General features: G+C 45.5%; 1 protein-coding gene and 1 long non-coding RNA gene across 4 annotated transcripts in view; both read left to right on the top strand.

The window, feature by feature from the left end:
- PRKCB (protein kinase C beta) overlaps positions 1 to 7,118 on the top strand; it is a 336,567-nt gene extending 329,449 nt beyond the window's left edge. For 2 of the 3 annotated variants that reach the window (XM_086692703.1, XM_086692705.1), the window contains one exon: positions 407 to 1,781. In XM_086692703.1, the coding sequence (XP_086548829.1) occupies positions 407 to 565 (159 nt within the window). In that variant the 3' untranslated portion in view covers positions 566 to 1,781. Of the gene's footprint in view, positions 1 to 406; positions 1,782 to 6,465 lie in introns of those variants that run through there. The other variant, XM_086692704.1, reaches the window with a different exon arrangement.
- Positions 7,119 to 12,212: 5,094 nt separating this feature from the next.
- Positions 12,213 to 17,171, top strand: LOC147573062 (uncharacterized). The gene is made up of 3 exons (XR_015245655.1): positions 12,213 to 14,062; positions 14,155 to 14,273; positions 15,229 to 17,171. It is a non-coding gene; the product is annotated as an uncharacterized LOC147573062 (long non-coding RNA).
- Positions 17,172 to 17,590: the final 419 nt, after the last annotated feature.

Below are 17,590 nucleotides of genomic sequence, written 5' to 3'. Positions count from 1 at the left end.
GGTGCCACATGAAACATCACAGGTACCTTAATCCCATCTCTTTCAACAGGTGGGCCTGGCTGATGCCTTGTGGGGGGGGGGAAGGGGGAACATGCCACATGTCACCAGCCCCACCATCTCATGCCTTTGCCATGCAGCTCCTGACTGCCCAGGGGACACCCAGGAGTGGCTCACGAGCCCTAGAAACTGAAAGTCGGGAGCCCAAGGTCATGTACCAAAGGTCATGAGAATTTTGCATTTTCTGTTGCTCTCATTTCTGGTCATTGAAACCACCTCTCTGAGGCGGCGAAAGGGAAGGGATCCGAGAAAACCACAGCCCAGTTTTGTTTGGTTCTGTTTTGTTCGGGGTTTTGTTTTCGTTTTTGTTTTTCCACCTACCACAAGTTCTTTTCTTCCCCTCTCATAGTGTGGGCGAAATGCTGAAAACTTCGACCGGTTTTTCACCCGCCATCCACCCGTCCTAACACCTCCCGACCAGGAAGTCATCAGGAATATTGACCAATCAGAATTCGAAGGATTTTCCTTTGTTAACTCTGAATTTTTAAAACCTGAAGTCAAGAGCTAAGTAGATGTGTAGACCTCCGTCCTTCATTTCTGTCATTCAAGCTCAACGGCTATCGTGGTGACATCTTTTTTTCGTTGCAACGTTGCATCCATGTTTTATTTGCTGACGAGACTAGAGTGACCATGTTTCAGAACCCAAATGTCCTCAGGTCGTTTGGAGCATCTCTGTGAGATGGGATTATGCAGATGGCATGGCGAAAATGTTGCCGCATAATTAGCACATTCGCAAAGTCCTCTTACAATCCACGTTCGCCAGTGTGTCAGCTCAGTAGATCCAGTGGGGACAGAAAATGCCTGCTTTCTCTCCCTTTTTTCCAGCGCTCCCATTTCACACATTTTTCCAACTCCAAGCATCCAGTCTAGATTATTCCCACCAAGCGAGCCGATGATCGGACGCTAGCAGTATTCTCTCCCTTCCTGCCGGACCCAGAGCTTGGCGTGTATCCAAGTATATGGTGGCTTTCACTTAGAGGGAAGCCCTCCATTCTGCCCGGTTTGGAGGCACCGTGAGCCGCATGCTAGAAATAAAATTTTATTTGTTATTTTTTTTAGACTCGAAGTTAAGACGATTATCTCGGCCCTTTTAAAATGCCGAGAGTGTGCTTTTAGACAGTCTCAATCTAAAAGTACCTCAAGGGGTCAGTCAAAAGGCAGCCAGCTCGGGCACCACCTCCAATGCTGTGATTTCTGATCCTCTGCATCCCTGATCACCTTCATCCTCAAACTACTTGCAAAGGGCATTTGCACCACTCCCTGAAAAGACATGGTCACTCTAGCAAGGTCCCAGAGGACCGTGGTTTTACATTACATTTCAAATTTTATTTGCTTTGGGGTTTTATTTCTGTTGTTGTTCAAACGCAAAAAGAAAAAAAAAACCCACTTTGTTACACATGCTTTGAAATATGTGTCCCAGTGTTATTAACCACAATGACCTGCTTTGATTTGTCGAGAAGGCGGCTCTGGAGCCTGGCAGACCCATGCCTGGGTGGAAGGGATTCGCCTAGGTTTGTGGCTGGTTTTGGGAAACTAAATAAGCACTCTGAGAAAGACACCATTTCCTGAAACATAGACAGTCATATTCTTCACTTTGATGTTGTTTTGCAAGATGTTTGTGGAAATGTCCATTTGTATCTGGATATCTGTTCTGTGCCATTTTTTTTCTAGCATCGAGATACAATAAAAAAAAAAAAAAAAGAAGAAATGCTATTTCAAGAAAACGGCTCTTTGAAAAACGTGGACCCAAACTACAAAGCAGGGCTCCTCAGGCTTTGGGACAGAAAGGAACTAAACCCAGATTTTAACCTCAGCCCCAGGGTTCAGCTGGTCAGAGAGGCCAGGGCTGGGGACCGTTCAGGGACTTCTGGTGGCCTGTAGCGGGATGGGATGAGCTGGCTGAGGCTTCCAACGATATCGGAGCTCAAAGCCAGAGTCAGGTTTAGGGGCCAGCTAGGAGCATGGCTGGAGATCTTGATTTTCTTATCAAAATCACCACTCCTCCCAGCTTGGACTAAATATTCTTTCTTGCAAGCAGCTTTGTGAGCCCTCAGAAGCCAAGGAAAGCCCTCAGGTGGGAGAAATCCTGTTTCTGCCTAAGTGGACGAGGACAGCAGGGTGTTTCCCATCCTTGCCTACTGCCCCCTTCTATTCTCAGGCAGCCCTACAGAGAATTCCTATCACAAGCCGAGTGATTTCCAGAAGCACCAGGGCTTCTAAGAGACCATCAGGAGAACTTTAAAAACTTGACTAATGCCGTTGAAGTAAGACTTCTCATCTTTAAGAAAAGCGTGCTTTGGATTTGCCCAGGCAGAGAGGCCCCTGGCTCGCTCCTGTCTGCCCTCCGCGTCTCCTTGATGCAGGACCTCATGTGTGGCAAACCTGAAGTCTCAGCTGATGAGCTCAGGAAGTTAGAGAAGGAGGGAAATTGGGGCGGAACCCTCCACCCCCATTTTATTGTGGGGGAAACTGGCATCTGGAGAGAGGGAGTGACTTGCCCAAGGTCAGTCAGCTGGGGTGCAAACCCAGGTTTCCTGATTCGGTGCAAGACTCTTTCCACTCTATAGCTGGCATCTCTGAGCCATGCCCACCAATAGGCAAGTTATTTGAGGTCCTTCGTCTGGCTGTTGGGTCACCAGGTCTTTCCTTGGACATGCTGTCAGGAAGATAAAAACCATACAGAAGCATTGGGCCACTGACAGATTATTTGAGACAACTTTAGAGAACAATGTAAGATAGGTAGATAGGTAGCTATAGATAGATGATAGATGAGATAGATAGATAGATAGATAGATAGATAGATAGATAGATGATAGATAGATAAGATGATAGATAGAAAAAATATATTGTATATACACACCGCACTCTACATTTTCCAAATTGCTGCCATTATTTTTTCAAAATAGTTTAATAGTTTGCAGAAAGAGGTACTCAAGCCAAAGTCTTTGTTCCCCTAACACACCTTGCTGAGGGCTGGTCAACAAAGGCCTCTGTGGAAGTGAGGGATCCTTGGTCAGAGTTCCTGCAGTTTCCTTTTCTATCAATGTTTTAAGTACAAGGAAGACCAAGAAACAGAGCTTTCAGCATACGTAATCTCCGGGCAACACTTTGCAAATTTATTCAGGAAGAAAGATTTTTCCACATCATTGTGCCATCGTCCATGTATTCCACTCTCCGTTCATCTGGGAAGCATTCGTTGAGCACCAGCTGAGTGTCAGGCTCTCTGCTGGGTGTCAGCAGCACAGTAGGGAGCCCTACAGATGCCGCTGCCGCTAAATAAGTGATTGAAAGCATGATGTGATCTAGAGATAACCAGTCTCTGAGTTAGTCGGTGGAGCCTTCTTACAAGAAAGAAAAAGTCATCAGAAGTCTTCAGGGCCCGTCTTTCTCTCTGCAGACCATAGTTTGAGGCTGAAGGAGGAAATGCAGCAATGCTCTCTTGACCCGGATTTCTGGGGCATTCCTCGAGTGCAATGTGGGGGGCGGTGGCGGGGGGGAAGGACAGAGGCTAGATGGTAGCGGGGTGGGTTTCTTCCAGAAGGCCAAAGGCACAGTCTCCGTGCTTGAACAGACCACAAAATCACCAAGATTTGAACAGAGACAGATCCCCATAGAGAGAGAGGTAACTGATTTTACAGCTCAGTTCTGAGGCCTGAGTCTTGCTTCTTAGAGTTTATCATCCTGCAGGCATCCTTTCCAGCCCTCAGGGAGATGCAGTTCTGCCAGCACACTGCCCCCAGCTTGACCCTGCCTGGCTCTTCTAGATGAGACAAGCTGAGATCTTCCAAAAGAACTTAAATTAAGAAAGAATTTTTAAAAAGAAATTAAATAAAATCCAAAGAAACCTAAACACAGTCCGTGTTGGCCATGGGTAATTGTCTGCTGGTATGCCAAGGATCCCTCTTGGCATTTCTGAGCCTTCTCACTCACCTGTACCTCTTCTAAGGAAGGGTAGGACCATAATGGCCTTCTTGGGGAATCAATAGAAGGCCAGTGGAATTGATAAACCTCCTTGCATGAGTGATGCTGTGCTCACGTGGCTTCAGATGCTATCAACCCACAAAGGAGAGGCCCATCCTCTCCCACCTTCTAGGGTAAAATTCAGGGGTATTTCCTAGGGGGATCTGCCTGGAAGACAAAATCTAGAATGGCAGGTTCTATTTGGACCATGTGGCTGTTTGAAGCACGAGACCTCACCAGCACAACAGATGGGGAAGAGCTTTGAAAGCTGGGGCTCGTGGTAAGGGAACCTCCAGGGATGCCCAAAGGCAGGGAAGGCCAGATGGGGTCGATGTTCCCAGGAGAGACCTGAAAGGAGGCAAGTGCCTGCCTTCTTGGCGCCCACATACCATCGTGGAGCTCTCAGACCTTGAAGGGACCTAACACAGTTCAATCCATACTGCAGCTCAAAATGGACAGAGGCCAATGTGAGGGACCCATAGGATCAGTGGGAACAGTTTCATTGCTTTGCCATAGAGGGTAGTCTCTGACTCAAGGACAAGTATAAATTGGAAAAAAGCAAAGAGGCTCATCCTTAGTCAAGTCTTCGTTCATTGACTGGTTCATTCACTCAACAAATAGTTGTGGACAGCCTGCGGTGTGCCAAGCATTATTCTTGGCACTGGAAATACCATAGTGAAGAAACAGGCAAGGACCCTCCCTACCTGGAGAGAGGCAATAAGTAAACAAGACAATGTCTGATAATAAGTAAGTGCAATGAAGATGATTAAAAAGGTGCCAATGTATGACTTGTAGGTCCAGAGAGGGATGTACAGGCACTTCCCTTAGGAAGAGGTGACATTTGAGCTTTCTCTGAACACAGGAAATAACACCAGCAGTGCCTGGGACAGCACAGGACAGGCTGACATCAGGCAGGACAAGACAAAGCAGAGTGGGTGGGACATGGCAGGAGATGGCCCACCGTCTGGAAAACAGCTCCATTGACATCTTGTGCCCACTGCAGTCTGGCTACACTTCCTCGAGTGTGTTGCTTATACTCCCCGCTTCCCATTCCCACACCACAACACATACAACACAAGAGTAAGTGGCAACTTCCTAGGGACACTTTGCCCATCTCAAAGGAGCATCCTAAAAGAAGGAATTCTTGTGGGAGGTATTTGGCGAAGAGGCGTGAGCCCAGCAATGAGAAACCCTACCAGTCAGCGCCCATTAGGAGCTAAACCTAAAGCATGGGTGGCAATTGGCCGAACTCCGGCAAATCAGTCAGTACTCACTGAACCTCCCCTCTTTACAATCTGACCCAGCTCTGGCTTCTGCCAGGCAAACTCTGGCCTTCTTGGCTATCCAGTAATAAACCAGCCATCAGGCTTTCCCCCCAGTCAGAGGGGCTGAGGTGAATTAAAAGCAGTGTGGTCAAGTGAAGATCACTAACCCACTGTACAACCTTGGGCAAGTCACTGTATCTTCCTGCACCCCAGTTTTCTCATATGTCAAACCATGGAGGGTGAGGACTCCAGCTCCCCTGCCTTTGGGTGGTGAGAATTGCAGGGGACAATAGGCTGAAGGACCCTGAGGAGGTGAGAACATCATACAGCTGTGAGATGTTGTCATTAGCCCAGTTGTCTGACGTTCCCTGGAAAAGATTGCCCCAAACTGTGGTCAGTAAACTGCAATTAATGTCCCCCCCACCAGAAAAAAAGAAATTTCAGACTCACCAGAATAGAATATTTGTTTGTTCTAAGGCTGCCCTTACAGACTTGACTTTAAGCTTTGGGTTTTGTTTCTTATAGTTTGTTAACTAGATACATGCTGTAAACGTCCTTGGAGAGAGCCTGTGGCTGACGAAGACCCAAATTCTAGTCTGGGTGGATTTATGAGCATCCCTTCAAAGCCTAGATTGCACCAGGGGATGTGGGGTGGACAGTGGTCAGCTCCTTTCATCAGGCAGCCATCTGATGTCCCCACATGCCACTCTACCTTCTTGGGAGCTGAGTGGTGGTGCACCTGTTCTCCTTTTTAAAGAAAGGAGCCTCCTAGCCACAGGGGTCGCTGTTGGATGGTTTTCTCCGGGACGCCCTACCCCATGACTAGTTCTATTGCATTTTGCATGGTAAGAAGTTGTTTCCAATTCAGTTCATCTCAAAGCCAAAGAAAACTGAACACACACACACACGCACATACACACATACCACTGTATGGCAATCCTTACAGAAATTCATGTTTCATTTCTTTTCTTAGGCAATCTCCACCAAATGTTCTCTCCTGAAGACAACATACAATGTGAAATGAAAGCCAGGGGTAGTATGCCACAATGCACCTGCTAAAAAGCTCAGCACAGGGCTCTTTCTGACTCTGCCCATGAGATGTCATCGGCTTCCCACTGACTGGCAGGTGTGGGTCGTGTCTCCTTCTTATGCCATGTTAATGTGTTTGCTTTCCATTTGGCAGAGAGACAAGCGAGACACCTCCAACTTCGACAAAGAGTTCACCAGACAGCCTGTGGAACTCACGCCTACTGATAAACTCTTCATCATGAACTTGGACCAAAATGAATTTGCTGGCTTCTCCTATACTAACCCAGAGTTTGTCATTAATGTGTAGGTGAATGCAGACTCCATTGTCAAGCCTGAAGTGTTAAGACTTCAGGCCAAGTGTATGTATCAATTCTAGTCTTCCAGGATCCATGGTGCATTTGCTGGCATTCAACATGTGGAGGGCTTGTCCTAGAGGGCTTTTCTTTGTATGTGTAGCTTGCTAGTTTGTTTTCTACATTTGAAAATGTTTAGTTTAGAGTAAGCGCTTTATCCAATTATAGAGGTACAATTTTCCAAACTTCCAGAAACTCATCAAATGAACAGACGATGTCAAAACTACTGTGTCTGATACCAAAACGCTTCAGTATTTGTAATTTTTAAAGTCAGAGGCTGATGTTCCCAGTAAATGTTTTTACAGTTATTCTACCCTATCTTCTTTGAATGCTAAGCATGACTGGTATTTTTAAAAATTGTGAGTGAGCTTTGCAGTTACCGTGAACTATTGTCTCTTGGAGGAAATTTTTTGTTTAAGAATTGATATAATTAAACTGAGTTAATATATGCAAACTCTCTTGTTAACATGTCTGCTTTTAAATAGGTCCTGGTACAGGGGTTATAAACTGAGAGCCATAAGCTGAGGCAGCCAGTGGATGAGCTTTGTTTCACAGGCACACAATTTTATTTCATTGAAATCATTGTCAACATTTAAAAATGGGATACTTTATATAAATTTTGATTCACTTATATAAATAAGATTCACTTGAAAAAAAAATTGGGAGACTAATAGCCCTCGGCCTGGTTTCCACGTGGAAATAATTCCACCAAACTGAGAAATGGCTGTCTCCTTTAAAAGTGTGGGCTCTGGGGCGCCTGGGTGGCTCAGTCAGTTGAGCGTCTGACTCTTGATTTCAGCTCAGGTCATGATCTGAGGGTCATGGGATCAAGCCCCACGTCGGGCTCTGTGCTGAGTGTAGATCCTACTTAAGATTTTCTCTCTCTCTCCCTCTGCCGCCTCCCCCACTGATGTGCACTCTCTCTCTTAAAAAAAAAAAAAAAGTTATAAAAGCAGTCGGATTCTCACTCCACCAAAGTCTCCACTATGCCCTATTGTGTCACACTCTCCATCCACTTACCTGGCTGCTGTAAATTTGAGGTCGAGACTTCTGCCATTTGCAAATCTCACACTTAATGGACTCAATAATTTTCCTGTGCCCAGAATCAGAGTATCCACTCAGTGACCCAATCAGTGTGGCTTGGTGTGTGAAATCCTCGGGCACAAAGTACTTAACAAAACTTTCATCCCAGCTACGACAAAAGCAAGGAGGTCGCTGTCAGTACAGAAGCAACACTTTTCTGCGGTCAATGAGGATGTCACTATTTGTCAAACGACTTACCTTTTCCTATTTTCTAATTCAGCATCTGCAACAACAACAACAAAAAAAGTGTATGCCCTTTTCTCCACAACCCTACTTCCCCAGGGAGGCCAGGAGAGGAAAGGAAAATAAAATATGCCATATGTTTGGCATGAGAAGGAGCCCCAGTCTCTGAGATCAGAGTGGCACATTAATGAATCACTGGGTGTCAGCCTAATATCTTCTTCTCTGAATGAAATCATGCTTCTATTTTCCTTTTGAAAGATGTACTAATCCAATCTATCCAAAAGCACATGCCTTTGTTGCTGCTAATGCTAGTGGGTAGCAGAAAAGAGCAAACCTGTCACACCAAGTACATTATGATTCCACAAAATTTATTCATCTCCTGCCTCCTTGGAAAACGCCCAGTAAATGGAGCATCGGGCAGATGCAGTGAATCCATTGATCCTAGTACGTTCTTTGCAGAATTTTAGAAACTCTGCCAGTTAACATTGGGGAAAGCCAACTTAAACGTAAGGAAGAAACTGTGTGTTCTATGCATCACATGGAGAAAACAAAAATAACCGGATTTCTATAGATGTTTGATGACATGTTCCATTTAAGATGGTATTAGAGAAGAGCTTGCTGTTGTACTTCTGAGCCCCCCCCCCCTCATCTTTTCTCCCTCTGCTGGATACAAACCCACCTTTCACTTCATAGTTATTGAGCAGCTCCTTTGAGCCAGGCACAATTCTGGGTGCTGAGGATATAGAGACCAACAAGACATCCCAGAACTTTCCACTCACAAGGACAAGAAGATGCAGAAGCCCCAGCCTCTTCTCTTCCTAGCATCATGTCCAGTGAGAAAGAGTGGGAGCAGTTTACTCTGATTGACTCAGCATGGTCACGTGCACAGTCCTAAACCAAGGACTAGGTCTGGGGTAGAGCGGGGAGTTGGGGGAGGTAGTTTGGCCAGACCTACATTGCATTAGTTATCTATTGCTGTATAACAAGTTACTCCAAAACTTTGAGGCAACAAATATGTATTGCTTCTCAATCACTACAGGCAGGAAAGCTGGGTGTGGCTTACCTGGCGTAATACCTTTCATGAGGTTGCAGTCAAGCTGGTGGCCAGGGTTGCAGTTAACATATGAAGGATCAACGAAGGGGAGATGGGATTCACTTTAAAGCTTACTCACATGGTTGTTGGAAGCTTCAGTTCCTCACCAGACATCTCCATAGGACTGTCTGCACAAGGCAAGTGGCTTTCCCCAGTGACCAGTATGGAAGCCATCTAATCTCAGAAGTGACCAATTTTGTATCTACTACCCAGTCCCGCAACGGAGCTACTCATGAACTTAGGGAGCACTAGAGAAATTAGATAGATGGGAAAGAAATTGCCAGAAAACTACCTGGGCTTCCCCATGGTTATGGACCACCAGAAGTCAGTCTTCTTATTTGTCTCTTCAATCTCAACATACAAAGACATGGTTCCAGAGTTCAGGCTTGTCAACTGAATACCAGTGCCAACTGGGGAGCTGATGGTACAGGCTTTATAAACCAATGAGGACAACATTTTGAAATCTTCAGATGTTATTTCTGCTGTGGTTCTTTTTCTAACCTCATACACAAACAGATGCTGGAAAAATCAGAGAGGAATGCAAAGCAAGATAAATAGGAACCAAATCTGGGACACTCAATCCAGTGCCATCTATCAATATCTGGCTGTAAAAGCCCTAAAGCCAAATATCTCAGGTCCTGTCTTTGCTGGTTTTGATCTGAAATTGCTTTGACCCACATGGAATTCTGCTGTTTATCATTTCCTAGACCTGCAGCGCTGGCTCCAAAAGTGAATCCTGACTTCTGAAAGCAATAAAAGTTTGAATTCTAGAGCCCTTGCCCAATGATTGAACCACACTCTCTCCACTATGGATTTTGTCCCCTAAATGCAACTCTCCCTGGCATATAGCCTGCCCAAATTAGGCCAGATGTCAGGTTAAGATTAAAATGGTATTTGGACAAGAGACACAACAACATCCAATTCTGTTTCAACCGGTCACTCTCCCCCACAAGGTCCAAGAGGGAATAAATACAAAAAGGACAGTGCCTAGCAAATAAAACGTTGATTACTATTTGAAGATTGGACTGCATATCCCAATGTGGGATCTTAATTCTAACGTGAGCTGTATTGCATAGAGAATTCTTAGATGTCATGTGGATTGTATTACATATCTATCGCTGTTAACAGATTACTCTAAAACTTACCATCTTAAAACAACACATTTCTTGGCTCACAGTCTCTGTGGATTGGGAATCCAGACAGTTTAGCTGGGTCCTCTGATTCAGGCTCCCTTACAAGCTGCAATCAAGGTGTTGGCTCAGGCCGTCACTGTCTGTGGTCTCATCTGAAGGTTCAACTAGGGAAGAATCCACTTCTAAGCTCACTCACATGGTTGCTGGCAGGATTCAGTTGCCTGTGAGGAATTTGACTGACAGCTTCAATTCCTCAGTGGTTCCTAGCTGGAGGCTGCCCTCAGTTCCTTACCATATGCACTCTTCCAAAATGTAATCTTGCTTTATCAAAGTGCACCAGCTAAAAAGACAGTATAGCGATAATACCTCTAAGCTGGAAGTTCCATTCAAGTTACTAGGTCCAGCCCATGCTTAAGGAGAAGAGACTATACAAGGCATAAATAGGCAAGGCAGAGACTTAGTGAGAGCCATGTGAGAACCTGCCTACCACGTGGATGGAAAAGGTTTCCTCTAAGAGACATAATACAGGGTGGAGTATGGGAGAGAAAAGGGGTCTTAGCACTGTGTCTAATGTATGTGCACGATCTTGATGGATCAGATCAACCCTCCCCCTTGAGGTAAAGTGGAGGGTGGGAGGAGGCACTATGGTCATCCTTCCCCTGACCGAGAGTTTCTGAGCTGCTGTGGGTAAGCAGACTGACGTCATGTATCCAAATGGAAACGACTTATTCCTGGGATCAAAAGACTCAGGCCCCTTGTGAATGGAACAGAAATCATCATTTATGTAAGCCCACAAGAACTAAAGGCCCTTAGTCTCAAAATAGAGGAGTTTTCCTTGAGCCCCTAAACATGAGCAGCATCAGATTCACATCACTGCCCTAGTTAAGCAGCAGAAGGCCAAAAGCAACCATGGCAACTTTAGTGGAGGAGCCCCTGAAGGTATCTGACCCCAAGATTGTCCTCGAGAAGTGCCACTGGCTGTAAGTAGACAGAACCCAGAGGAGGGCTTACAGGGAAGAAGGGGGAAAGGGGGAAATATTTAAAAATATTATTAAGGGAGAGGAAACTGATTGAAGAAAGGCACAAGCAGAAAAGGCCTCCAGATCCCATCCTCTATCATCTCCTGCCTCAAACCTGGGCTTGAGGGTGATTTGCTCTTATGCTACAAAGGCTGAAGCTATGTCAAACAGTCCATGACTGCAGAGAGAAATTATTAGAGCTGAAAATGAATGAATATCTTTCATTCATTCATTCCTTCGATAAATCCGTCTTTAGGACCAATGACTGATCCAGATGGGAACAAAACATGGGCCCTATTCTCATGCAGCTGATGTTCCAGGAGGGATTCATGTTAAACAGTGAATAACATGATTGCAGATGGCAGCAAGTGCTATGAAAAAAAATAAATAAAGACTGGCAGGGATGGGATGGTTGGATTGTCAGCTATTTAACCCACATGCTCAAGAAAGGCCTCTGTGAGAAGGTGCTAGTTTTATCTGAGTGACAAGGAGCCAGAGCAAAGCATTGCAGACAGAGGGGACAGCGAAGGCCAGAGCGTGAGGCCTGGCCTGCTGAAGACCAGCACGGGGAGAATAGTAAGAACCGGGCAAAGTGGTGGAGACAAAGCCAGAGAGGAAGGCAGGGGACAGATCTGGTAGGCATTTGTCAACCTTGGTGAGAAGCTTGACTTTGTTCTAAGTCCAGTGAGAATCCCGTGGACACCATATTCATTCCCTCTGCTGTGGCTGTAACAAATGATCACAAACTGGCTTAACACAACACACATTTGTTATCTTACAGTTCTGGAGGCCTGAAGTCCAAAATCAGTCTTACTGATCAAGGTGTGAGAAGAACAGATTCCTTCTGGAGGCTCTAGGGGAGAAGCTGTTTCCTTGTCTTTTTCACTTTCTAGAGGCTACTGCATTTCCTTAGCTTATGGCCTCTTGTCACCTTCAAAACACATCACTCCAGGGCGCCTAGGTGGCTCAGTCAGTTGAGCATCCGACTTCGGCTTAGGTCATGAGTTCGTGAGTTTAGGTCATGAGTTAGGTCATGTGGTTCGTGAGTTTAAGCCCTGCATTGGGCTCTGTGCTGACAACTCAGAGCCTAGAGCCTGCTTTGGATTCTGTCTCTCTCTCTCTCTCTCTCTCTCTCTCTCTCTCTGCCCCTCCCCCACTCGTGCTCTGTCTCTGTCTCTCTCAAAAATAAATAAACATTAAAAACAAAAAACAAAAAACACATCACTCCAACCTCTGTGTGTGTTGTCATGTCTCCTTTTCTGTCTGTGACTGTCCCCAGTGTGATTACTTTGGACCCACCTGGATAACCCAGGATAATATTCCCAACTCAGAATGCTTAACACATCCTCAAAGTCCCTTTTGCCATGTGAGGGAACGTGCTCACAGGTCTGAGGGATTGGAACATGGACATCTCTGAAGGGCCCTTATTCTGTCTTTCTACAGAGACTCTCAACAAAGGGATAACATCTGATCTACCTTAGAGAACACGAGTGCACGAGTTGGGGGAAGAGAAGGAAGATCAACAGAGACCATTCCAATAGAGCAGTGAGCAAGCAGAGGTGCACTTGACCTTGACTGCTATCCCTGAAGAGATAAGAGGAAAAAGTGATTGATTCTCAGACTATCCAACCAAACTGGTTCTACTGATTCCCAGTAGGGTGCTTTTTCAGCCATCCCAGGATCAGACTTTGTAGGAACCGCCAGGGTCTGTGTGACTGTTCTGAAAGGAGGAGGCCAGGACTGGAATGGAGGAGAAGAAGGATAAGACTAAGGCTCTGGTCTGATGTAGTAAGTCAAAGAATGACCGCCCTGAGATTTCCAGTCCTAACCCTGGACTTTGTAAAGGTCACCTTTTCTAGCTTTTACCCTTGGGGAAAAGGGTCTTTGCAGGTGTGAGTACACTGAGGATCTTCAGATGAAAACTTACCCTGTATTACCAGCGTGAGCCACAACACCATCACTGCTATCTTTATCAGAGAGAGGCGAAGGGAGCCAACACAGGCACACAAAGGGGGAGCTGGGGTGCAGATGTGGCCGCAAGACAAGGAATACTGCCAGCTGCCAGCGGCTGGAAGGGGTGAGGAGCAGAGTCTCCCTTTGAGCCTTTGAGCTTCCAGAGAGAGCGCAGCCCTACCCACGGCTTGATTTTAGCCTTCTGGCCTCCAGAACTGCCTATCTCTATTGTTTTAAGAGGATAATTCGATCGGGATAAATTTCTACTGTTTTAAGCCATCCAGGTTGTAGTCATCTGTTCCAGCAACCCCAAGAAATTGATACACCTAGCGTGGACAAGATTGTAGCCTACAGTCTGACCCAGATGCCAGTAAATCGACCAAACGGGATTCTGGAACCACACCTTCCAATGTGGGGTGCCCCAGGCAAGCACAGGCAGGGGTGAAATCTCACTCCTAATTGTCCGGGGAACAAGATGAAAAGAAACTAAGAAGGCCGCCCTAGCAGCCAGAGGACCCGGATGACTTTAAGCCCCTTCCCCATTCGCGCTGTCCCCACCAGCAGGAACCAGGAGCAAGGACCCCCCACCTCTGTGGGCGTAGCCCTCGTGCAGGGCCCCTGAAGACAGCTGTTGCTCTGTATGGTTCAGGCCCGGGGACCGCTCACCTCCCCCTCAAAGTACACCCACCTGGGGCTGGCTCCAACTCCTTTATGTCTGATGCAGCAGAGAGTGGTGGAAAGCTACAGAGAATGGACAAAACTCACAGACCATCTGTTCATCTTCTGTGTTTTGTGAATTTATTTTCAAATGTTAAGCATTTGATAGCAGTTGTCAGGCATTATCTCCAAAGCTACCATTTGGATAAAGATATCCTCTTAAATATCCAGGAGAATCACTCAGAGATCAGTGATTCTCCAGGGTTTGGAAGAAAGGGTGAGTCGTATTTTGAAACAAAATCTTCAAATATTATTACATAATTGTAGGACCAGAAAAGGGAAATAAGGTGTCTTGTTTCTATAATACAGATTTCAGGAAGAAAAGCCAGACCAAGTCTTGCTGAAAGGATGGTGTAGGAAATGGAGAAATTTCTCAATCGAGAATCACAGGCTCTGGGATGAAAGCCTATGGATATCTCCTGGCCTTGGTGAGATTTTTATGTTTATCAAAAAGGGACACAGGGGACACCTGGGTGGCTGAGTCGGTTAAGCATCTGATTCTTGATTTCGGCTCAGGTCATGATCTCACAGTTCATGAGTTCAAGCCCTGCATCGGGTTCTGTGCTGACAGCATGGAGCCTGCTTAGGATTCTCTCTCTCTCTCTCTCTCTCTCTCTCTCTCTCTCTCTCTCTCTCATTCTCTCTCTCTCTCTCTCCCTGCCCTGCTCATGCTTTCCCTCCTCTCTCTCTCTCTTTCTCTCTCTCTCAAAATAAGTAAGTTAACATTTAAAAAAAAAAAAGGACACAGGTTTAAAAAAGAAAGGTAGGTAATGCATTCAGTATAGGGGTGTGTCATCTTCATTTGATTCTGGGCACATTTGGGAAGTGAGTACAACCATCTAGGAAGGGGTGTCAAAGATGAGCAGAATGGACCAACTTCTGTGGGTAGCTTTGTTCCTCCATGCCCTACAGCACAGGGCTGAGTTGGGAGGTCACACTCACTTCAAGTGCAATGGTTTCTGATAGGAGCTTCTATTCTGAGTAGGACTGTCCTCGGGTATCAGAGATGAGTCTGGTGACGTTGAGGGCAATGGGGAAATTAGGCAGTTAATTCCCTAAGTTATGACCTTAGACATCCATGACTAAGCCCTCTTGGCCAACATGACCATGACAACTGAATATCGACACTCTCGGACCATGTTCCCATCTCACTGATACAACTGCAGAAAACTTTACCTAGGTTAGAATAAAGGGGTTATTCTAGAGAAAAGTGAAATGGTGAGCTCATAACCTTGGGAACTTCCTTAGCCATGACTTCCCATCCTTAAGGTGAGGGACAATACTAATACTTCTCCCTTAGGATTGTTGTGGTGATCAAATAAGACAGTGCCTGAAATATGGTATGTTTTGTATATGTGTTAGCTATTATTTTCCTTATTACAGGAGCCAGGCAGATAAGCCAAGTGCATGAAGCATTCCAGGGGGGAAAATCACAAGTGTTGTGAGCCAAGAGGTCTTGACTGGAAGAGTACTTTGTCCTGTCTGATGTGAGCAACCACTGTGGTGTCCTCTCCCAGAGACAATGTGCGGGAATACAGGCCAGTAATGCCATATTTTCCCATTCCTCCAGAAAAGCGGGAAGTCTGGATTTTTATGTAAAACATCCTGATTTTATTTTTATTTTTTTATTTTTTAAAACATCCTGATTTTAAAACATGGGCCACGAATTCTAATTTTTTGAACCTCTAGGCTATGCAAATAAAATATGCCCATTGGATACTTATTTCAAGCAGGCCACAAGCTTGAAACCTCTAATGTACAAAATCAATGGGCACATATTTTCAGCCCTTTTAAAGAATGCTGAGGGTATTTGGGGGGCCTTTTATTTGCAGAACTCATTAACTGGACGCTGTTATAACAACGTATTATAATAATGTAAATACTGTAGTAATTTAACATTTACAGTGTGTCAAGCCCTATCCTGGGGCTTTACCATAATAACTCACTTGACCCTCACAACAACCCTACAAGGTAGGGACCATTAGTTTTGCCATTTTACAGAGGAGGAAGCTGAAAGCTCAGAGGTTAAGGAACTTGCCGTAGATAAGACAGCAGGTGGAAGAGCCAGATTTTGAATGCTGCCTTTAAAAATTTGTGATGAGGGAAAAAAAGAAAAAAGGATTGTGATGAGGGGCACCTGGGTGGCTCAGTCAGTTAAACGTCCAACTCTTGGTTTTGACTCAGGTCATGATCTCACAGTTCGTGGGATCGAGCCCCGCGTCGGGATGTGCGCTGACAGCCACAGAGCCTGCTTGGGGTTCTCTCTCTCCCTCTCTCTCTCTGCCCCTCCCCCACTCACTCCCTCTATCTCTCTCAAAATAAATAAACATTAAAAAAAAATTTTGTGATGAATCACATAAAATTTTTCTAAAGCCCACACACAATGTCGGCATGGCCAGAGCTGTCACCAAAATGTGCATTGCTGAGGGATGTTGAGATTAGCAAGACCACAGGAGGACCCAAGCAATGGGAACTCAGCAAAGCCTTAGCACGTTCCCAGAGTTGCTGGTGTCTACCAGAAGTCAGTGCTTGGCCACTGAGCCATGTTTCCATTTGATGTGGCACCACATTAAATGCATAGTTGATGACCAGCCTTCATAGAGCATGTACCATGTTCCAGTCGCTCTTCTAAACACTCTACAAATATTAATTTACTTAATTCCAAAGAGACAGATACTAATTTCCATCATCCCCATTTTATGTGGAAACTGAGTCACAAAGAGATGGAGCCTTTTGTCCAAGTCCACCCAGCCACAAAAGAGGATAGGTTCCTAAGTCTAAGTCTTAACTGCACTCTGTTCATAAATCTTCGATAATACCCATCACCTCTAGTTACATCCACTACCAAAATGCCCATGCGCAAGAAAGAACAGAGCAATGGGAGAGATTTCTCTCTTTTTTTCAGTGTTTATTTATTTATTTTGAGAGGGGGGAGGAGCAGAGAGAGAGGAAAAGAGAGTCCACACTTGCAGCACAGAACCCAACTTGGGGCTCAATCCCATGAACCATGGGATCATGACCTGAGCTGAAATCAGGAGTCAGATGCTTAACCAACTGAGCCATCCAGGTGCCCCTCAGAGGGAGAGATTTCTAATTGAACTACTCACAAAACTGAACATTTTGGGGGAAATGCAGTTTGCTTCATAAAGATGACAACAACTAGCTTTTATTGAGTTTTCACTAGGTTCTCACCAAGGCTAAGTCCACATTAGCCTCATATAAACCGCAGGAGCTGGATGTTATCATTCAACCCATTTTTATGGACGATAAAGCAGAATCTCGAGGTTCCAAGGAACTTGAATAAGGTCAAACAGCTGGTAAGTGATCAAATGAGGGCTTGAATGCAGATCTTTCAGACCCTACTGCCTGCATGCTTAAGCCCCACGTTAAATGTTCAGGAGTTTGTTTCTTCCAGAACAACTTCTGCTAAAAAAGATGAAATCAATGGAAACAGTATTAGTATCACTATTGCTAATCAGCCATGGAATAACTTCCAGGGAATTTCCAAAAAGAAGTCCACAGAGCCGGGCAGTGCCTAAGGGGTCAAGGTTTAGGACAGAGCCTCACTAGGGATGAGCCCCAGCCCTCAGACACCCCGCAGCCTAAAACAAGAGGGCCATCTGCCCTCCCTTTCCCTCTGGCTAAATGTGAAGAGTGTCCTTCCGCCTTGTTCCCTCCTGGAGGGCAATTCCTGCCTGGGGATTGCACTTGTATGTGCTTTTAGGTTTACAAGTGGCAAAAGCCA

The sequence above is a fragment of the Puma concolor genome, chromosome E3 (genome assembly GCF_028749965.1).
Source record: "Puma concolor isolate L17-30 chromosome E3, mPumCon1.1.hap2, whole genome shotgun sequence".
NCBI lineage: Eukaryota > Metazoa > Chordata > Mammalia > Carnivora > Felidae > Puma > Puma concolor.
Note: the sequence above shows the minus strand (reverse complement) of the source record. Positions and strands in the feature narration are given on the sequence as shown.